Source organism: Alligator mississippiensis, chromosome 1 (assembly GCF_030867095.1).
Source record: "Alligator mississippiensis isolate rAllMis1 chromosome 1, rAllMis1, whole genome shotgun sequence".
Lineage (NCBI taxonomy): Eukaryota > Metazoa > Chordata > Crocodylia > Alligatoridae > Alligator > Alligator mississippiensis.
The window spans coordinates 152,928,694-152,950,588 of NC_081824.1; the positions used below are offsets into that span (position 1 = coordinate 152,928,694).

Sequence of the window (21,895 nt, forward strand, 5' to 3'; positions counted from 1 at the left end):
GCGCCCCACCTCCAGGGGCGGGGCGGCCCCTCCCCCTTCAAATTTAACAGGTCACGTTGGCCACGCAGAAACCCCACTTGATTGGGTACCCAACGCTATGGCTCGCTTTTGGCACTCGTGGTTCCAGTTGCGTGGTCTGCGAAGAGCACAGAGGGCGCTGATACAACCCGCTGGTGTAACAACTCATTTTGAAGCTCTGGTCCAGCGCATCACCACCTCCGCCCCAGCTCCCTGCAGGAAGCCGCTGTGCCAGCGCTGCCCAACTCGGTGCTCTGGGAACAGCTCTGGGCATTTTCTGCTGTGCAAAACACAGGCAAAAGCTGGCAGCCCCCAGGCCAAGACGACAAACACCCTAGCCGGGGCTGCCTCAGCCTTGGGCATCAGCCGAACTGCTGCGGAGGCCCTGCGGGCTAGGGACTGGTAGGTGCTGAAAGACCTCAAATTCAGGTGTCTCCACAGGAGGCCTGTGGGATTTGACCAGCTTTAGGCCCTTGGGTCAAGGGTTAGTGATGTTAACCTGGCTCAGGAATAGTTTGTGGCCCTGTTGCAGCCAGGCAGGAGTGGAAAGTCACCTGCAGGCTGGGTTGGAAGCCCAGGCCTACCCTGGAGCCAGTGACCCTTTGGTCCCACCACCCCCAAGGGCTGCCAACCCCTGCCCTATCCAGGCCTAAGGGAGCCATATAGGTTTAAGTGCCAGCAGGGCTGGATTAACCCTTTAGGGGGCCATAGGCAAACAAATTCATGAGCCCCAGGCCTGTTGAGACCCACCTTCCCCACCCCCCAAACCCAGTGCTGCCACCCATGGGGAACGGGGCTTGGAGCTGCTGCTAGGAGGCAGCTATCATGGTGGTGAGGCCAGCGAGATGTACTGTACAGAGCCTGGGAAGAGTGGTGAAACAAGTCAGAAAACCCAAAGGCTTTTGGAGCCAGCTCGTAGCTCCAAAACATCACCACACAGAAGCTGTAACCCCCAACTCACACTGCACGTTCGACACCTCTGTGCAACTGCAGTTCAGAAGTACTCAGGAGTGCAATCAGGGCAGGTGCTCAAGGAGGAAGGGAAGTGGTGATGATGCCCCTACCTCTCATCCAGTTAACCTAGTGGTTGGAGCACATGCTCAGCAAGAGGGATAACTGGAATCCAGGCCCTCTTCAGCCTGAGGTAGTTCAAAGCCCCAGTTCCCATTTTCCAGGAGAGAGTACTAGCCAGCAGGATTTAAGATGGGGCCAGTGAAAGCACCCCTCTCACTGAAGCCACTATCCAACCAGAGTCCAAGAAATACTTGGCCTGAAGGACAGCAGGCAAAAGGGAGCATGGCTCTGTAGACATCTGACTACTGCCTTCCCTCAGGAAGGAGATAACCTGGGTTCTGGAAAGCCAGTTACCAGAACTCTTTGTGCATTTGCATTAACGTCATTAGCCCTAGAAGCAAGGACTGGAATCAAGTCTCCTCCCTACTTCCCAGGGGGAGCTGTAGCCATTACGTTTCAGAGGGATGTTGTCTTGGCCCCACAGTTTCAACAGGAAGAGATAGTGGTTGCCTGTACCCTCACCTGTTTTGTAGTCTGGGGCACTAGTACACTTGCCTGGGAAGTGGGAGGTGTGGTTTCAAATCCCCTCAGGCAGAAGAGCCCCCATATACTCCAGGCCAACTGCTATGTCCTGGCCAACTGCTCAAACCACTCAGATTTTAGGCCAGCAATTTCCAAAGAACTTGTTGCAGCACACTGGCACATCATGAGTGGCAGAAGCATGCCGTAAAAAATTAGCTGAATCAGTCCCCGGTTGGGCTGCCCTCCCCCTCCCCTTCACCCCAGCAGCATTAGGTCCACAGACCAGACCCAGCCTATGGCCCAACAAGTGAAGCCAAATTTTAATTTGGAAAAAACATGTTCCCCAGGTATTAAAAGTTTGGGAAAGACTCTTTTAGGCAAACATGGGTAGTTCTACCACCAGCACTCATTTCTGAATAGTCTTCACTTAAAGCTGTTGATGTAAATTAGACATGTTTGGAGCACTCCTGGTGGACCATGCTTCTCCAGGAACTTAGGCAAAGTTGAAGTATCACCTGGCCTACATCAGAGCCTGTGCAGTGGGTAGATGCCTACACACCCCAAACAGGTAACTTCTGAGCATGCTCAGAAAGCCACCCAGAGATGCCAAAGGAACTTTGCAAAATGGAGGCACCTGATTCTGGGCAGTAAATGCCTTTTGGGTCTGCTGGCACCAAACCCATTTGAACTGCTTCTAAGGACCTGCATGCCTAAGCTGTTTTGACATCTGCAGAAGCAATCTCAAACTGACCCTAGTTCTACTGAACTTATTGCTAGTCAACCAGTTAACTCTGCAGCACAGGTTTATATATTCTTCTTAGTTTAAGTCTTCCAAAATAATAATGCTGGGCATCCAAGGCAACACACCCTATAGGGTTGGGCTTGACTTCCTGAGGCTGGATATCACCCTCTCCCCCCCCATTTAAGATGTTAGTTTGGACATGCAGAAATCCAATTCTGTTAGATACAAAATACAATTACTTGCTTTTGAAAATCATGGCTCTAGTTGTGTGTGTGTAAACTTCCAGTAAGAGCTCAGTAGATCACCAGTATAATCTGCTTGTATAACAATTCATTTTGAAACCAGAACAGTTTTAGTTCTTATTCGCATAGCCAATGCAGTGTTACAATATTACACTTTTATCTTAAAAAATAGAAGTCTCACTTTTCAAAGAGATGCTGGGCACTAGAACAACAGGAAATTCAGACAATAATTTGCATACAAACAGACTTGACAACTGTATCACTATAAAAAGATATTGATTGATACAAGCTATGATACAACTGCTACATCTACATGATTTGTAGGGATCTCTAGTGAAACCTGTTCAACTTTACCACTGTTTTTCATTCAGGGTCAAAATTAGGGCAACTTAACTCATTGCATTGCTTTAGGATCATATGTTGTAATACCTGATGCAAGCTCTCAAACAGAAGCTCTCGCTCCCTTTTTTAAGGAGCTAAAAATTAGTACAGCTCACTATATCCTCAGTCTCTTGCATCCCCTCTCCCCCCCCAAATTATACTCTTAGAAGGCTTTCCTTTACATGTCCAAAGAGATAAAATAGCCCAGCCATTTCTCACAGCAAAAAGATTTCTTAGGTACAAATATTCAAGGCTTTACTTTCTACCATGGGTTTTTAAGTGAAAATTTAAATTCAAATGCCAGTCAATGCTCAAAATAAAAATATTGAAAATGAAAAAACATTGTGCTCTGCTTCTTTTGATCCCCAGGAATGGGAGCTTAGCCCACCACTCTTTAGCATCCAGCTTTCTAAGGGAAGTGAGAGTCAAATTCAGATGCAACAAAGTTTTGTAAACTACGTCAGGCATGTTCAGCTTTGCACACTCACAATTAGAAGCCATGACTTGGCTTCTAATCAGCTTGCAAAATGAGTATAATTTACACAGATTTGTTATGCTGTCAAAAACGCAGAATTCACTACTTTAAAGCAGGTAATTAAACCTTTTTTACCTCCTCTCCCCCATCACATCCCAGGCCAGATCCAAATGCACATTTGGTAGTGGGGTGAGCAGCATTAGGGAGCCACAAGGATTGATGCAGCTGTTACTTGCCAAGAAGTCACCTGTGAGGCTCTGTACCCTGGATTTCAGTAGCAGACCCCACCACAAATTTCCAGCACCTCTAGGAATTCCCTGGGCTGGATGATATGGCTCCAAGGGCCCTATTTCTGACAGTCCTGGTTTTGCTGTGAAAAAATGGAACATTCTTACTTAGACTCTCCTTGCTGATGTCTGCATTAGATGGCATGGCTTCCTGCAATGCTATTCAAACTCTTAATGGCTAGGGACACAAGTTACATATGGACTGATTAAGTCCAGAAACTGGTTTAAACCTGTAAAAGAACAGAAACTTCAGTGCACATAAACCAGTTTTAAAATGGCTGAAGCTGGTTTAAAATAAACCTAGCTGAATGTAGTATCAAACTTAACTTCTGTTCCAGCCCCCTTCCTGGTTTAAGTTATATCAGTCCCCCAGCATGCTTTGCAGCCCTGTGCTGTGCTGTCTGCTCCAGAGAACAGGGCCGACTTTGCTTTTGTGCTCCCTAGCTGGAGCATTGAGGGCTGGCTGACAAAGGGCTGGCAAGCCCAGGTGGGGATGTAGCCCAGACTGCAAGGGAACCCTAGCTGGGGTCTGGAGCCAGGGAAGGGGATTAAACACCTCTTCCCCCACTCAAACTTACTGGGCTGTGACTGTGGACTACAAATCCTGAAGGCACCTGGAAGCAGGAAGAGCAAGTGATGAGCAACCCTACAGATTCCTGCTGCTGTGATTGCAGACTGCAAATCCCAGAGACCTGGGGGCAGCAGGAAGAGGAAGCCAACTCACAGCTGATGCTGGCTACATGCCAGAAAGCCATACTCTAGTGCTCCCTGGCTTTTGCCCTGAGCCACTGCAGGCACGTAGCTGCATTTCCTGAATCAAAGGTAAATGTCTGTTCACTTGTTTCAAATTTAATCTATGCAGTTTTGACTAACCTGTAAAGACTGAATCAACTCAGCCTCAGGCTTTTTGACTGTCTTTACTTAACGGCCATATCCCACCACTTTCAAACATATGACTTCTAATAGGCTTTTCTCCACTTTCAAGAAGTGAAAAGGAAAATCCATATCAACAAGAAAGCTTCCCAACTCCCTTCCTCCCACCCCCTGAGAAGTCTTATTTACCTTAGAAGGCTGGTTTGGAAAGCAGCTAGTGAGACATTATTAAAAACTTACCTTATCACAGAGGCTCTTAACCTGTTCAGGGCACCCACCTGTCTACCTCTTTTGAATGTGGTGGCAACTGCAGGCTGAGAACCACTGCTGGTGTTACCTCAACTTCCTCACTGCTTCTCAAAGGGTTCTGTTGCCCCCAGGTAAAAGTACCTTGTGACTGCTGCACAACCAGCCTAACAAAGGCTATGGCACATGCAAACACCCCTACCACATTAAGGCCTCTGATAAGCCTAAAGTGGCTTAAGTAGGAGCTGCCTTATGCTGTGTAGCCCCTTCCCAGCCTGAGCCCCCCATACCCTCCTCCTGGAAGAGACATGTGGGTGAAACAGTCCCACACGCTTCTGTTTTCTGGGGAGAACAGGACTGGGAAAGGCTGCTGCATCAGCCAGCTTCTTTAGGGCTGGCAGAGCCATAATGCAGCAGGAGTGCACACAGGGCAGTTTTAGCTGGCCATTCCCACCACACTCCCCAGCTGAGAACCACTGGGTTATCATCTGCACTTGCTCTCACACAAAAACCCAAGCATGCACTCTCTCAAAAGGATCACCACTTGCCCTGCTTACTGTGGCAAAGGCTAACATTAAAGCAAATGGGAGGGTCTATTTAGATTAAAGACTGATTGAAGACAGCAGGATTTGGCCAAAGGGGCAGATGCAGAAGTATACTCCAGAAGTTCACTTTTCCTTCAGTTCTCCCCAATTAGATCAATGCTAGTTACATGTGTTAATTGAAGGCAAAACTGAACCCTAAGGCTAGGGACAGAAGTTACACCAACTGGGTTAAGTGATTAGAAACTGGTTAAAACCTGTAATGGAACAGAAGCTCAGCGCACATAAACAAGTTTCAAAATGGCTGAAACTGGTTTAAAATAAACCTGGTTGAATGTAGTATCAGACTTAACTGATTTGGCTCAAACCGGTTATGAAACTTCTGTCCCAGACCTCTTGCTGGTCCAAGTTAAATCAGTCCCCTGGCTTGCTTTGCAGCCCTAGGTTGGCTGCCTCTGTGCTCCCTAGCTGGAACAGTGAGAGCTGGCTGACAAAGGGGGGGGGGGGGGCAAGCCCAGCTGGGGATGCAGCCCAGTCTATGGGGGCAGAGAGGGGCTACTACCCCTCCCCCGAAAACCCCAGCTGGGGTTTGAGGCCAAGGAGAGGAGTTAAACACCCCTTCCCCTGCTCAAACTTACTGCTGGCTGCAACTGTGGACTACAAATCCCAGAGGCACCTGGAATCAGGAAGAGGAAATGATGAGCAACTCTGCAGAGTCCCGCTGCTGTAATTATGGACTGCAAATCCCAGAGACCTCGGGGGCAGCAGGAGAAGGAAGTGAACACACTGTCAGAGAGCCAAGCACCCTCCAGCTTCTGGTCTGAGCCACTGCAGACATGTGGCTGCATTTCATGAATCAAAGGTCTGTTTGCTTCTGTTTCAATTTAATCTGTGCAATTTAACTAAACTACGACAGCACAATGTTATTAACAGATACTCAAGATGTATTAAATCACTGATTAAATGCTTCTTTTCTAACAGGGTTTTTGAACATCTATCAATTTGGATAGATATTCAAACTGATATGGAACAATATTTTGGTTGGGTGAATTAACTGTTTACCTGGGGACCAAATTCAGGACTGGTGTAAGCAGTGCAGCTCCAGTAATTCCACTGGTGGTCCAGTTTCACCGGATCTGAACTTGGCCAATAGATATTAGAGGTCAGCAAATACTTTAAGCAACTTTTCTTTCACATTTTCAAGCAGATCAAAATTTAGTCTTCAGTTAAAACTGTGAAACCTTATGGATGCCAATGGACCAAATTCACTATAATGGCATAGCAGACTTACATGAAATAGAGGACAAATTTGGGTCAAATCAAAAGAAAATTTGACTCAACATATTTTAAAATTATCCCTTGTATACATATTACAATGTATTCAAAATCTCCTGGCTGATTCTACAAACTGGGTGTCATTTAAATGAACAAACTAAGGTTAATTTAATTAAACTGTTAGAAACAAAATCAGGGATTCACAAACTATGGCATTTTATTTCAGAGGCCTTTGCTTACATTTGTACAATATATTACATAATTCGCCATTTTCTGCAGAACCTAATATATATTTTATAGCTTTTCTCTATAAGCTTCTCCTTCCGTGTTTGTCAACAAATTTTTACAGTCCTGTACAAATCTGAATACTTTGAAACCATTTTCAATAAAATCAGTTACCTTAAGCACACACTACGAAGACTGAAAATGCTTTTCTTAGAAAAGTCAAATGTAAAGGATTCTGACACTCTAGCATCTACAAACAAAATGCTTTGAAATTCTTACATGTTGTATTGCCAGAAAACAAAGAAAAAACATGCCAGCCCCCATTTCCCCCAGCCAAAAGAAGTACACAGAACTACAATTAAAACAGTAAAACAATCTGTACAATAAAGTACTGTGTATTAACAGTGCCAGGTATTAAATAGCTTGAATGAACACTTCCGCAATATACAAATGTCTTACAAAGGTGTATAATTAACAGGAGAGAGCTTGGGATTCATACAACATAAAATCAATACAAGTGACAACAGTTGGAGTTGGTTTTGGAATTTTGTACAAGGCATTTTTTTTAAAAATTAACGTCTACCACTCAGTTAGCTATTTATATTAAAAACAACTATCTTTTTGTGGCAGTGTTCACATCAGCAACCACAAATTACATTAACGCACCGTACTCCTTCCTGAAGTCCTCTCAGTTGCAGCTCATAATAAAATAAGCCTTACAAATGAAATATTTGTTGCTTTAAAGGGAAAAGAAACATTTACAAGAAAACACAAAAATATAACTGTTATAATCCATTATGAATAAATATACACTTTAAACTGGCTAAATACAATCTTTATACATTGTTTAAGATTTAATACAGTTTGTTAGCCATTTTCTTCCTTTTTCATAATGTATTTTATCAAAATTAAAAAAAAATACTGATTCATAGAAAAATGGCAAAGTACAGTAGTAGTTCCATTCCAATTAATGGGTTATTAAAACCCAGAGTAACCTATTTTGCCTAATTCAAACCTGTAAACATTAGTCAGTCTTTTTAAAGAAAATCTCATATTTGGTTATCAGGACTGATGTCAAACATCCTACTAAACTGCAGGTTTTGAATTTAATACATGTGCTTGACTTCTACAATTAAAGCCACGATAAGGTGACTTAGCAGTTAAAAAACAATTAGCTTGTACAAATGAAAATAGGTTCAATATTTGTCATAAATAAATGGAAAAATATCAAATGTTCCAGCTTTAACAAAATACCAGGGAATACACATACAGTAAGCCATAATGCATTCCTTAGGCCCACCCAACAACTGTATGCTTACTGTACTGTCTCTACAGGCAGTGAGCAGCCCCCATTTGCCACAGTGGAAGGCCTTTGAGTCACTAGACTTACAATTCCCAGACAAGTTGGAAACAATTATTGCTTGAGGAAAAGCAGTTTGTTGTACTTTTTCTTCATAAAAGTGCACTTAAGTGCAAAGTCAGCTTGTCAAGAAACAATTTTTAAATACAAAATAGTGCTTGTCTGAATGTTGTGCCACCGTGCAGTATAAAAAAGTGGCCCTCAGCAGCCATTAAGTGCAAAGTGCTTTGGCAAGTCCTGCTGTCACCTGCACTCAACTGACATTCCGTTTTGTGAAGAACTTGACATAGATGGTTCTGCTAAAGTTAACATAACTGCAGCCGTAATGGAACTAGAGGAAGGTGAGGAAGAAGATGATGATGTAGTAGCAGCACCTATGAGAGGAAAACATGAACAAAGAGTTAAATAAACGTACACAAATCAAATAAAACATTTTGCATGTACATTAGAACACTTCAAAGACCCTCAAAGCATTTTAAAACCTTAGAGAAGCACCATCAGCTTGAAATCTACTCCATTAAAGTAGTAAATCAGCTAGAAACTTATCTGCCCCAAGTCCACATGCCAGTTTTTGCATCTTTGCAATTATGTTTGTGTCAACAAGAGTGTAGAGAAGCAGTCACAAGCCAGTGGTTTGGGGGTTAATTTTATCCACTCACTCCAGCAACTGTTACCAGTTCATTCTTTTTTAATTAGTTTTTTTGTTGCCATGTGAACCATCTGGACAAATTGGGAAACTAAGCATGCCTGGCCCATTTCATTCTATTCCTCTTAAATACTCAAGATGCTGTCAAAAGTACAAAGTAAACAAATGAAAAAACAGCAACAATGTTCTACTCAGTGGGTGCATCTATACATGCAATTTGCACGTAGCAATATACTCTGATGGAGTTCTCACCAGAGTTTATTTCTTCTGGGCGCAGCATTTACACACACACCCAGGACTGCAGCACACTGGGCCAGGGCAGAGCAGCCCCAGGCTGGTAGGGGACCTAGGGATTTAGCCTGCCAGCCCAGGGCTGCTCTGGCTCTACATGCTGCACAGGGGCTGGCTGGGACACAAAGGTGTGACAGTGCGGAGCTAGCTGGCAGGCACCCTCATGCCCCAGCCAGCTCTGGTCACATGTGTTTTGGTGCATGCAACTGCTCTGCTGTAGAATAGTATCTATCCTACAGCGGAATTAATTTAGTGTATCCTAATGGGCACACATGTAGACAGAGATGCTTTACTGTGGAGCTAATTAGTCTACTCCACAGTAAAGCGCACATGTACATGCACCCAGTATTTTCAGCAATAGGTAGCTTAGCTATTACTTAAAACAATAGTAGGTAAACATTTCATAGAAGAGTGATTTCGCTTGATGGCATGTCTCCCTTTGAAGATTATTAATGAGGTGTAATGCCTATGCTAATAAGAAAGATGAGATCTGGTAGTTAGCATCAGGGGTTTTTTTTCAGTCAGCTAGGAAAAAAACAATTTTAAAGTAAAAGTAACATAATTTACTATAAGACAATTTAGCTAGATATAACCCATGATCTTTCACATACTTTTTATAACAGAAAACTGGCTTAATAAGCCTTTTAAAAAGGTAGATCCTGCCTATAAAGCCAAAAAATTGAATTATTTTCTTATACTGCATTAACAATTGATGGATGTCCTAAGTGCACTTTGTAGGGTCACTGAAGATTGTCATCTGAATTTTTGTAGAATTTCTAAAAAAGCATTCCAAACTATTATATGAAGGCCAACCAGAACACCAAATGCATGCGATGGCTACACTGGAGTTAGTACAAAAAAAAGTAGTGACACTGCCATGTTATAAGAACAAATATTTAGTTTTTTATTAAATATAGTACTATTGTAATTATTATTTTATATGAATTTAAGTGAAACTTTTGTACAAAATTATATATTCCTTAAGACTTTTTATAACAGAAGCACAGCAATCTTGTGCTACCAATGAGAACCTTAAGTGAAGTTAACCGAAAGAGGGAACTCATTGGTTTTTCATTATCCAAACAATGTGCACAAAAGTCAGTGGAAAATAAATGAAGATGGAAAGTTTTAAAATGGTAATGTCTTATAGCTAAGAATGTTTCCACTTGGGAAAAGTACATGAATAGTCTCACCTGGTTAATGTTAAAAATTAAGTACCTGCCCAAGTTACTGGACTGGGGCATAAGACCAAAAATTTATTCTTTGAATTTTCAAATATATGTGTTTATTCTGATAGTGGTTTTTAAAAATACAGAAAGACTATTATTAGTGTTAAACACAATAGCACCCAGGTACCGAATTACACGGTCAGCATTCCTATCACTAGATTAACAAAAAAATAAATAAATAAAAATCACATGAATGTTATGCCAGGTATCCAGGTTGTAGCTGTATTGGTCTAGAGGTCAAAGGAATCAAAACTCATGGCAGAAGTGATATCTTTTATTTGACCAACTATTGGATTCCTCATGCATTTTATGCTGTGCTCTTCCAGGGTATCCCATTGTTGAGGGAAACAAACGCAACAAACAGTTTTACAAAAAACTACCCAAATAAAGAAAAAAGCCCCATTCTTTGGAATTCTAATTTGATTTTTTAAAAAACAGGATAAAGCCTTAAAGTTTCTACGAGACAGATGAACTAAAATCCATCCTCAGTTACAATGGGTAGCCCCTACTGCATGGCTACGACCAAGGACAGGTTTCAGCCCCCAAAACTTACTTTCCCGTTCCTTTTTCTTTAAGCGCTTTCTTCTTCGGTCAATGGAAGCTACCTCAGATTTTAAGGACAGGTAGTGTTTCCTGATTTCCTGCAATTTTTCTTGAAGAATTGTTATGCGTTCTGCACTTGTCATGTTTTCCAGGTCAGCTGCAAGTTAAATGACCATAGTTAAATTATTTAAATAAAACTAGAAAGTCTTTAATAGAAACTTTGAGAAGTTTTAAGTAGGTGGGTGGTGTTTCGGTTCCAACAGTGATGGAAGAAAATAGAGAAATCCAAAAATGCAACAATTCATTTGTATGTTTCAGCGTAGACTTTGTTCTTCAAATAATAACAGTGGAAGAGAGACAGATAAAAACTCATGAAGCTCAATAAGCAATTTTTGTCCTCGGGAGTAATCAATCACCACAGACCCAGTTCTTAGATGGGCATAAAGGGCCCAAAACAACTATAAGACTATGGGCTTAACTCCCAACCAAGCTTGGCCAAAATGCAAGGCCAACAGGGAATCAGCTAGTCACAGCCTCACAGTTCTGTAGTGTAGGCTGTCCTGGATCCAACAGTTTACAGTATTTATTCATTTAAATCACTGATATATGGGCCAAAACTAGTTGATGATAAGAGTAAGTTTCTCCTTCGCCTGACATTCCACACTGGGAGGCTGGTGGGGTGTGTATAGCACAGGACCTGGGTCTGATAGTTGTAAGCCAACTAAGATTTCCCCTCTGCCAGCCTCAGTCAAACCTACAGCTGGCCAATTACAGTCTGGAGAGCTCATTTGAGTGGGTTAGTGAATGGGGCCCAAGCAGAGTGGGTGCAATGGCCAGGGTTCAGATTAAGAATGGATCCACATCCCTACAGTATTAAAAAGGGAGAGCAGAAAAACATATGCTACTCTCCAATTAAGAAACAGAAGCTAAACAGGACTAAACAAAGAAAGCAAGGTGACATTGCTGTGTGCGGATTCTCTCCTCTCACTTTTGGTAATTCTCTTTTGTTCTGGGACTTCGCTCAAGACTCATTCAGGGATGGATCCCAGCAATTTTAGATCAAATTCTTGGTTCCTTAAGATAACAGATGGTAAGTCCCTAATTTGCTGGTGTACTCCCTGCTGACAGAAATTTAGCAGCAGTGGCTCCACCACATTCTGTACCACCCAGCTTAAGTTGAAGGAGAAAATGTGGTGATGCAATCCAGGTAGGAGCATGGCAGGATGAAGCAAAGCTCTACTGTGCCCAAACCCTTGGGGGACCTTAGAACAGGGTTATAAGTGAATATCAAATTATGGATAAGGCAAAATAAATGTACCTTTAATGACAGAAAGAAAAAGCTAATCACAGAAGCTGCTTGCAGACATTGGAAAAAAAAAAAAGAAAAAGCATGCTTTACCAGAAGCAACAGCACATTACTTCAGCCCAGGCCTGCAGTGTCTGTAAAGATCAGGTGCTTCAGTGGGGCTTTTTAGCAGTTTAGATAAAGATGATTTGATCATCTATTAGATAAAAGCACCAAAAAAGTCCCACAAAAGCACCCAATCTTTACAGACATTGGGTGAGCTGGGTTGAAGTAATGCACTGCCTTTTTTGGGCATGTACAGGGCTCAGCGCAGGAATGCGCAAGGCAAGCCATACAAAGGATAGGCTGAGGGACCTGGGCCTTTTAAGCCTAAAGAAGAGAAGGTTGAGAGGGGACTCGATAGCAGCTTACCACTATATCAGAGGAGTGCATCAGGAACTTGGTGAACAACTGTTCACTAGGGCACCCCCGGGGAAGACCAGGACCAATTGATACAAACTCCTGGAAAGCTGCTTCAGGTTTAATACCAGGGAAAGCTCCTTCACAGTTAGGGTGTCCAGATTGTGGAATAAACTCCCTCCGGAGGTGGTGCAGTCACCTACTCTGGAGGTTTTCAAGAGGACACTAGACAGTCACCTTGCTGGGGTCACCTAACCCCAGTTGTCTTCCTGCCTAGAGCAGGAGGGCTGGACCCAATGATCTGCAAGGTCCCTTCCAGCCGCTAACAATCTATGAATCTATGTGCCAAGCTTAAAGTAAAGCGCCAGGTTTTTTTTTGTTTGCAAGCACCTATAATGGCCACCTTCCTTAAATGAAATCAGGAAAACACCTGAATGAACAGAATAGAAAAAGAAAAAAAAATACTTTCTTGTTGTGTTACCATTGATTTAAGAGAGAAATTCAAACCGGTATTAAAAACCCTAAACAGAAAGCTAAAAATCTAAACCCTCAGTAAAAACTTAAGGGGTATATGAAGATATACAAGTGGCTTTCTGCCCTGTGACCACAGTACATAACAAACAATGAAACTTAGTTTTATCTGAAAAAAAGTTAAGAAAACACACAGCTTTCAGGGAATTCCCCCCCCCAAAAAATGCCAGTCTTATTTCTTACTGCTTATTATAAGAGAAAATGAGATGTAATCTAAAAGAAAGCACTTACACATTTGAAAACTCCATTTGTAAACTTTAGGTAAGCGACTGTTTTGTTCCTTGAGATCAGACTCCTTCTCTCCATTTTTCCCACCTTTTCCAGGAGATTGTGTTCTGGCAGGTGATTTGGTATGGTGAGATTTCATTCCAGTAGAAACAGATTTTGCTGGCTGAGGTTTGGTCATGCTTTCACCAGCAGAAAGATCTTCACTGTCGCTGCTGTTTGCTGAAGAAACACAAGCGTGAATTATTTAATTCATCAAACCAAAGCGGCTCCGAAGCTCCTCAAGTGCTTGTTTCTTTTATACATATTACTTGATAACATACAAACATGGTGTTACCTCTTTCAGTTAGTCTAAAACAGGGTTCAGTACCAGATGGCCCCTGAGCTGGATACAGCCCACAAAGTTTTTATCCGACCTGGAGGTGGGGAGAAACTGGTGGCATTCAGCAGCCCAGCTTGGGATCAAGCTCCTTTAATGTGGCCCACCATTGATAAAAGGTTGTCGACCCCTGATCTAGAAAGGTAAAATTCATCCATGGTGCTGAAGGTCAGCACCCAGCCCTCTATCACTAAAGCCCAGTGTGAGATCACAGAGTGAGTGGTGACAAACAAAAGTCAGCGTCCTTCCCATACCGTATGAAACCTTCCATGGGTGCCCAGTGCATTGATGTGCCCTAGCATTGAGGTGAGGGAAGAGAAGCTGCTACTATATGGGCCCACAGGCACCAAAATCCTACATGTAGGTACAGAGTGGTCAAAGGGGTCTGATTTGTAACCTCATGACCTGCCCTGAAGCAGAAGGTTTGCAATTGCATGCGCTTGTGAGAGAAATACAAATCAAACTACTTGTGCTGAGATTCCTGCATAACTATCTAGACCTTGTGTAGAGAGAGTGAATTTTACTGCCCAGTAAACACCATGCACTAAATACCTGCATTTGTACAGACATTGTCTCTATTGGAGGACAATACAGATGACCCATCTATTGTACAATTTAAGTAAGAAAGCGGTCAACATATTAACAGTAACTACTTGTGAAGGACTTCCAATTTTGTTTCCTCTTTTCTTCATGTGGTTTACTTCATAAAAAGGGGTAATACATAAAAGCTAGAAAATAACGAAACTGAAGATGAATCACACACAATAAAAAACAGCCAGGAATTCAAGAGATTCTCTAGAGATCTGTACAGATACCATCTGTTAATTATTCCAATAGTACTAAGAGAACAATCAAGAACAAAGCCATGTTATGTGACACACTTTACAGATAAACACTAAGAGAAACGCTCTATCCCAAAGAGCTTACATGCTAGTCTACACAGACCACATAGATAAAGGGTAGAGAAAAGGGACAGAACAAGCAAGCAAGGAGAAAACATAAGGACTGTGAACATCATTTTTGTTCTGTGTATTTATTTTGTTCTTTAAAACTCTTTCAGTGGGGTTATCTTGGACCAGAATTAACAAATTGGAAAGATGACAGAAAGGAGGTCACAGGAAAAGACAAGGTACAAGCTAACACCACTGTTCCCCTAGCACTACTAGACCACCTTTAGCTGTTGGATTCTCCCTGCTATTTCTTGACCACACGAGCAAAGAGAGTAGACAATACGCCTGTGCACTTGCTCTCTGCACAGTTCTGGTTCCAGAGAATGCTGGCTGGAAGGGAATGGCCTTTGCTAAACCAATTTGATCTTGTTTCCCTCTCTCTCTCTCTCTCTCTCTCTCTACAGCAGGGGTCGGCAACCTATGGCCCACGGAGCCACTGGATCTGGCTCGTGGAACTGGGGCTTCAGTGGCAGAGGGCCCTTGGCAGCATTCAGCGGCAGGAACTTTACCCGTGCTGCGCCACGCCACGCTGCGGCCAGGTGGCTGGGAGCTTTCCCGTGGTGCGTCGCAGCCAGGAGGCAAGGAGAAATGGCAGCAGGAAGAAGCAGCAGCAGCAGCAATCAGGTTCTAGTGTCAGCTCGCCTAGGACCCGAGCTGGTCATTCCAGCCTGCCGCCACAAGATTTTGCTGACCGCTGCACTACAGCAATATCTACTTGAACTACTTCTTACATCCTTATGGAATAAGTTATAAAAAATGTTACTTGCACAGAATTTCATCAATGGTTTTTACATTTTCCAGTTCCTTTGAAACCATGTACAGATTTGCATGCACCTGCTTACTAACTTTTCCACTATGCAGAAAATATTTATGATGAATACAGGCTCAGGTATAAAACGGTGCTATGCAAATGATAATACCCCTCTACTGTATGTCAAACCTGACCTTGTGTAGTTTATGAAGTTCACTTTTTTCTCCTTCGTAAAATGTACGGATTTTGCCCCACTCCCCCAAACTATTTCCCTGTTCTTTTGTTATTAAAGAGAGAAATCTTGTGAGCTGTCAAGTACTCTCAATTCTCCTGATTTCAGTGAGTTTAAAGCACTTAGTTAACCACAGGATCAGGATCAGCGAAAGCACAAGATCCTACACTCAGATTAAACAGTTTCATGACTTCAACACTAGTGCAAGTTTCCTGATGATCATAGTCTTGTGTTATATAAATGCCCCCCCCCCCCCAATCATTCAAACAGGAATCAACAATTCTGTACCTTCCAATTTGAGTGAAGCTGCTATACTTACTAGTTTTGCTCTTCTTTTTGTTGTTCACAACTGATGTTTTGTGGCTCCTTTTCTGCTTTTTCGAGGAACCGCCTCCTCCCTGAGAATCTTTAAGTCTTTTCTGGCCTGTACAAACTACAATCAAAAAGAAGCATAAATATTTGAAGTGCGAGATGTACATTTTACCAATGAAAGTACTTCAGTCTATACTGTGGAACCAAGTGATTTCTTTGAGACCTAAGTTTATAGACAATCATGTGACTTGTTATTCTCAGCTATAATTAATGGGATTTAATTTTCTACTTGTAGTGAAAACTAGTACAGGGGGTGGGTGGGTGGCTGGGAAGCAGATAAAATTTGCTGATAAAAATGATTATAGGTTACATATTGACAAGCAGTATGTGAGTCAGCCAAATTTCAAGTAAACCACGGAAATTTCTGGTATTCAAATACAGCAAATTAAGCTATTTATTCAGATAAATCAATCAAGATCCACTCAAAGTGAAAGTTTCAGAAGAACTCTACCCCTCTCTCATGATGTTATTAATAAGAAAACCTTTACTAGCAGAGAAGTAAACAGTACGTTTGGTGCCCAGGGCAGCAGAGGCATATCTGGCAGGGAAGCAGAAACAGAGGTCGGGGGGCTCAAGCAGCTGTGGCTATGCTTCATGGAGTTGGAGAATGTGGCCAGAATCTAGCAGCAAGAAGGTTCACACAGGAGGGCTAGAGGATGCTGCCAAAAGCCATGCTGAGCAACAATATAAAATGCCAAATCTGGCAGCAGCATTAACCACCCGGCTGCAGGTTCTCACCCTCCCCTGCTCCAGCACTTCAAACCCCCACTTGCTGACTCCAAGCCACTTCCCTCCTGCTCCACACTACCAGATGTCACAGCTGGCAAGTCTTGGGCACTGCCTGCTTCAGTTTTGCTGCTTCTACTTGGTCAGTACCAGGCCTGTGCCTCTCCTTGCCTACTACTGGTTATGCTACAGTTTACGAGCCTTGGAAATGGTGAAACAAATAGAACTAGTGATGTTATCAGGAAGCATATTTATAAAAAAATATATAAAAACAAACCAAATTCCACCTATGTTTTAAAAGAAAAAAAAGTGTAAAAAAAGACTAATTTAGGAATCCCCCAAGCTGGTGAAGCAGCAATGAAGTAAGATCTCACTATCTCAAGAACAAGGTGTAGTAGCATACTTGCTCTACTATAGTCAAACAGCAGCACCTAGATCATAATTTACTATTCAGGACAGGTCCCAACAAGCGTGCATGTGCAGGAGCACATATTTCCCATGGGACAAACAACAGTGGCACATATTTGTACCACTGCTATTTGTCTCCAGGCATGTCCCTGCATGTGTGCTCCAGCATGCAGCAAAATGATCCAGGTTGGGTAAGGGAAGCCAAAGCCAGTACCTGTGCTGGCCCCAGCAGCCTTTCCTGGGGGCCTCCCAGGGCAGCAGCAGCACCAAGCCAGCCTCTCAAAGCCTGGCCAGCAGCCAGAGCACAGCACTGGCCAACCAGGCTCCCTTTCTGGCAGTGCACAATGTCACATGTGCTGCATCACCTTTTTTTAGTGGCATTTTTTGGTTTTTGTTTTGTTTTTTTTTTACACTGGGATCTCCCGGTTTAAAAAATAAAACAAACACAAAAACACAAAAAACTGCTGCACTGCAAATTAGCAGCGCAGTGAACAGGTGCACATGCGCTGCGTGCAGTCTGCAGTGCCTCAAACTGCTTTGTAGCACCACAAACTACATGTGCATGCTCAATGGGAAACACCCTCAAAGTCAGAAGGGAAAATAAAATAAGTAAAACCATAACATATTAAATCAGCTTGAAATTTTCTCTGTGGAAATGAAATTCTTAAATACCAGTAATTTTTCCTCTCTCCATCTTTCTGCTTCTTAGAGTTAAAAAAAAATTCTGCTGGCACTTGTGGCTTCAAGAGCAAAACTTGAATTGGAAGGGGAAGGTCAGAAAAGAAAATAATTCAAAATTTTGTAACTTCCTGATTTACAGACAATATGCACTCCTGTAACAAAGTCATTTAAATTAAGAAACTGGGGACACGTCCACATGTGCTTATTAATATGAAGCAACGAACTATGGTGCACATTGCACCAGAGTTTATTACTCCCGGGCATGCTGTTTGAATGTGCACCTGGGACCGCAGCATGCTGAACCAGGTCAGGACAGCCCCAATTGGCAGGGGGCCCAGGACACCAGCCTGCCAGCCTGCTTCAACTCAGCTCGATGTGCTGCAGAGGGGCTGGCTGGGGTATAAGGATACTCCAGCGTGGGGCTAGCCAGCAGACAGCCCCCACACCAAAGCACCCTCGTGCCCCAGCCAGCCCAGTCCCCATCTGCATGTACGGTGCTGCAGAGTAAAGTACTACACTGCAGGTTAGTACTTGTATATACAAAATATTATCACGTGGTGGAATAAATTAGCTTACTCCAACCTAATAGCGGCACACGCATAGACATTGACGTTTTACTGCACAGATAATTAGTCAGCTCAGTAGCAAACGTCTTGTGTAGATGTGCCCTGGGTGCTTCATATTTTTTCCAGCATGGGCATCTTGCATTTTACCAATGGGGAAGAATGCTGACAAAAATTAGAAAAGAGTATCCAAAATTGGTCCTGAGAGACCAACATTACAAAACATAACTTAAAAGAAGAAATCTTTTATGCTTTCAAACAGTAGTCATTTTCTTTTACACACGACAGGAGCTGGTAACAAGTTTACAACTGACCTTTCTTGAGCTGGAGAAAAATAGAATTATAGACTTACTTTATCACTGGCTCAAAAATATCAATTAAAATTTTTGTTTTTTCCCCTCTCTTTAAAAAGAATATTTTATTTGTTCTCTTGTAAGAAGTGTAATGAGAACAGAACTAACATGCATACTACATCTTTAGGTTTTAATTCTCATAATTCTAAATGAGCAAACTTTCTGTTAGCTGCTTTGCTCTCAAAGGTAGCTACAAAGTGCTAAGATGAACAAGTCACTAAACTTATTTCAGAATCCTGTTCACACATCTGGATAGAGGGTCCTTGGCGGCATTCGGCAGCAGGGATTTTACCCATGCTGTGGGTAAAGTCCATATATTTTAAAGGGTACAGTAGGCTACTGTTTCCACTAAGAACATCAAATTAATCTTCAAAAAATGGAGTAACAACTGAACATAATTTTTTTTCTTTGGATTACTATTTTTAGGCATATTAACATGCTTACAACAGTTACCATTGTGTATGGAGAAAATGTAACATAATTTAATTGCAAAATTATTTATTTTGATTTTTATAAAAACACATACAACCTTTAAATGCCAATTTCTACGCAATTGACTTTTAAAGGCAGCCATGTAAAATAAAAAACTATTTAAGAAGATTAAATACAGTTGCACCTGAACTAACTACCTCCGCAGTAAATGTCTTGTGTAGATAAGCCCTGGGTGCTTAATATTTTTTCCAGCATGGGCATCTTGCATTTTACCAATGGGGAACAATGTAGCCAATGGATTCCACAAAATAGGGCTAGGGCACAATTTTGCAAACACTTGCACTTCAAGATAGTATCATTAAAATTCATATGCACAAATGTTGGCAGGATGGGCCTTTTTCTCATCCACAGTTGGTCCTAATTAGGGACTTTCAAACTGCAAAGATGCAGTATCTGAAAAAGTGAAAAAACTCATTTTTGAGTTGCCAATTAAAAAAAAAAATCCAGACTGTAAGCTCTTTCCCTATTTTCAGCATTTAAAAGGGTTCTGAATTTTGAATTACTTCCACAAAGGCCTCTGAATTCTAAAAGTTGAAGCCTACAAGAAACACTTGAAAACTTATTCTAACAACGACTCTGGTCAAAACTGGACTGCTTTAAGTCATAAACATAATAAATGATGCTGCAGTATGTTGACTAAGTGGGTAAGAGATGCAGATTCCTTTACAAAATTCACAATTTACCCAGATCTTGAAAACTAGTTTGAGACTGCTGCCTAAGAAAACAGTGACTGGATATGCTCCAAACTTCCAACATGCAGTAAACAAGAACATTGAGAAACTGTATTTGGATTTTTAAAAATGTAGTATTTTAAAATGTGACACAGACACCTTCCATACTATACTCTATGTGTTATATGGACTTCTGACACTCTCTCTATAATAAGTCTTACTTTACATTTAAAATATTAGATTTCTTAATAGAAGAAAAGAAATACTTCCAGGAGGATCATCATCTACTTGCATATTGATTACAGACCTTATTACTGCACTATTTCCATATATTTTAAAGGGTACAGCGGGCTACTGTTTCCACTAAGAACATCAAATTAATCTTCAAATAATGGAGTAAGAACTGAACAAAAACATGTTGGCAGTAATAAGCCATGACAGTCTGTTTGGGTTTTCCTCCTCACCTTTTTCAGCATGCTCTGGTTCTGGCTGATTACTACTGCTGGAGCTGACACTGGCGTCAAAACCTGTTGGAGAAATATTTCCTTCAGACTGAAGGTCCTGAAGCTCCCCAGCCACACTATCCACCTCTATCGTGCTATCAGTTTCACTCTTGATGCTTCGGATCTCTTCTTGATTTGGTGGCAATGTCTCAGAGACTGATACACTGGATTGGTGTCTGTTGGATTCCGTTACAGTTACAGATGAAGGTGATTCGGGTGTTGTAGGAGGAGTATTTAGCACTGAATTACTGCCACTGCTTGGAAAATCAACCTTCTTGTCACCCATTTCAGGTGGTTTCTCCTCAGCTGGTTTAAGGTCTATGTTAGCTGGTAAAGGTTTTTCAAGCTCAGAGCTGGGCAAAGAAGCATCTTCTTCCGTCAGAGTCTGCAGTTGCTCTTCTGCTGCAGCCTCCTCAGGGGAAGCATGTGGGGGTGAGGCTGCAGCTTCCGTGTCGGAGTCTGAAAAGAGTTCCTTTAAGGTTTTCTTAGGCCACTGTCCCTGAATACTTGACCACACATCTTTTCGGTCCTTTGCCCTGGTGTTCTGAAGTCTTTCATCCGAGTTATTTAGAAGTTTTATTCTTTTCTCTGCCACTTCAGAAAACCCTGAGTAAAAACCACTTGTCCGTAAAGACTTCCTTTTCTCCTCTAACCCATTGTATTTTTTAGTTGGAGTGACTTTTAGTTTAGATTTGTCCTCCTCTTCTTCGTCCGAGGAACTGTTGCTACTATTTTCTAAACCAAGGGAGTCTTTGCTTTTAGACTTTTCATCTTTTCTATTAGGTGACCCAGTCTTTAGACATTCTTCTGGGACACAGTACCTTCGTTTGCCACGTTTTGTCTGTGGCTTCGTTGTTTTATCTACCGTCTCCTTTTTGGCCTCCTTTCTCTTCTTTGTGCCTTCATCTTCTCCATCATAATCTGTATCATCAGATAACTCTTCCAGCTCTTTTCGTAATCTTTCTGGCGATTTAGATGCTGTTTTGGACAATGCTACATCTGCAAGGACTTTTGCTTCTTCTGGGAGGGATGAGCTGCTCTGCTCTTCTTTAGAAGAGAGTTCATTTTTGTCCTGGCTCACAGTCTCATCTTGAGATTCTGCCTTGCCATCTTTATGTACATTCTGGGCACTTTGGTCATCTTCCTGCTCACTATCATCAGCAGAACTCTCAGAAGCTATTTAAAAAAAATAAGTAAATATATACAAACAAAGTCAAGAGACTGCTACTAAAATCCTAGGTTTTCATAGGCCCATAAAGAGAATGGAAATAATAATTAAAAAATTAATAAAATAAGATTTTTACCAAAAAATAAAAAGTTGTAATAGATGGATTAGCAGAAATGGTGGTTTATTATATGGGCTTTATAAACTAAGCAGGAATGGCCAACCTGCACCCCAAGTGGCATGGTCAGCCTCTGTATGGCATGATCAGACTGGGGAG

The 21,895-nt window shown here is 42.0% G+C and overlaps 1 protein-coding gene and 1 long non-coding RNA gene across 4 annotated transcripts in view; one reads left to right on the plus strand and one right to left on the minus strand.

Moving 5' to 3' along the window:
- The first annotated feature begins 4 nt into the window (after window positions 1-4).
- LOC132244475 (uncharacterized) lies at window positions 5-15,767 on the plus strand. 2 transcript variants are annotated; one of them, XR_009455918.1, is made up of 2 exons: window positions 5-6,204; window positions 15,106-15,767. It is a non-coding gene; the product is annotated as an uncharacterized LOC132244475 (long non-coding RNA). The 2 variants fall into 2 exon arrangements; XR_009455919.1 differs by lacking the exon at window positions 5-6,204 and adding an exon at window positions 13,594-14,880.
- Window positions 6,810-21,895, minus strand: part of ARID4B (AT-rich interaction domain 4B) — a 153,153-nt gene continuing 138,067 nt past the window's right edge. For both annotated transcript variants that reach the window (XM_014596786.3, XM_014596785.3), the window contains 5 exons: window positions 20,415-21,629; window positions 16,004-16,117; window positions 13,379-13,594; window positions 10,922-11,068; window positions 6,810-8,576 (listed from right to left, as the gene is read on the minus strand). In XM_014596786.3, the coding sequence (XP_014452272.1) occupies window positions 8,446-8,576; window positions 10,922-11,068; window positions 13,379-13,594; window positions 16,004-16,117; window positions 20,415-21,629 (1,823 nt within the window). In that variant the 3' untranslated portion in view covers window positions 6,810-8,445. The remainder of the gene's footprint in view (window positions 8,577-10,921; window positions 11,069-13,378; window positions 13,595-16,003; window positions 16,118-20,414; window positions 21,630-21,895) is intronic.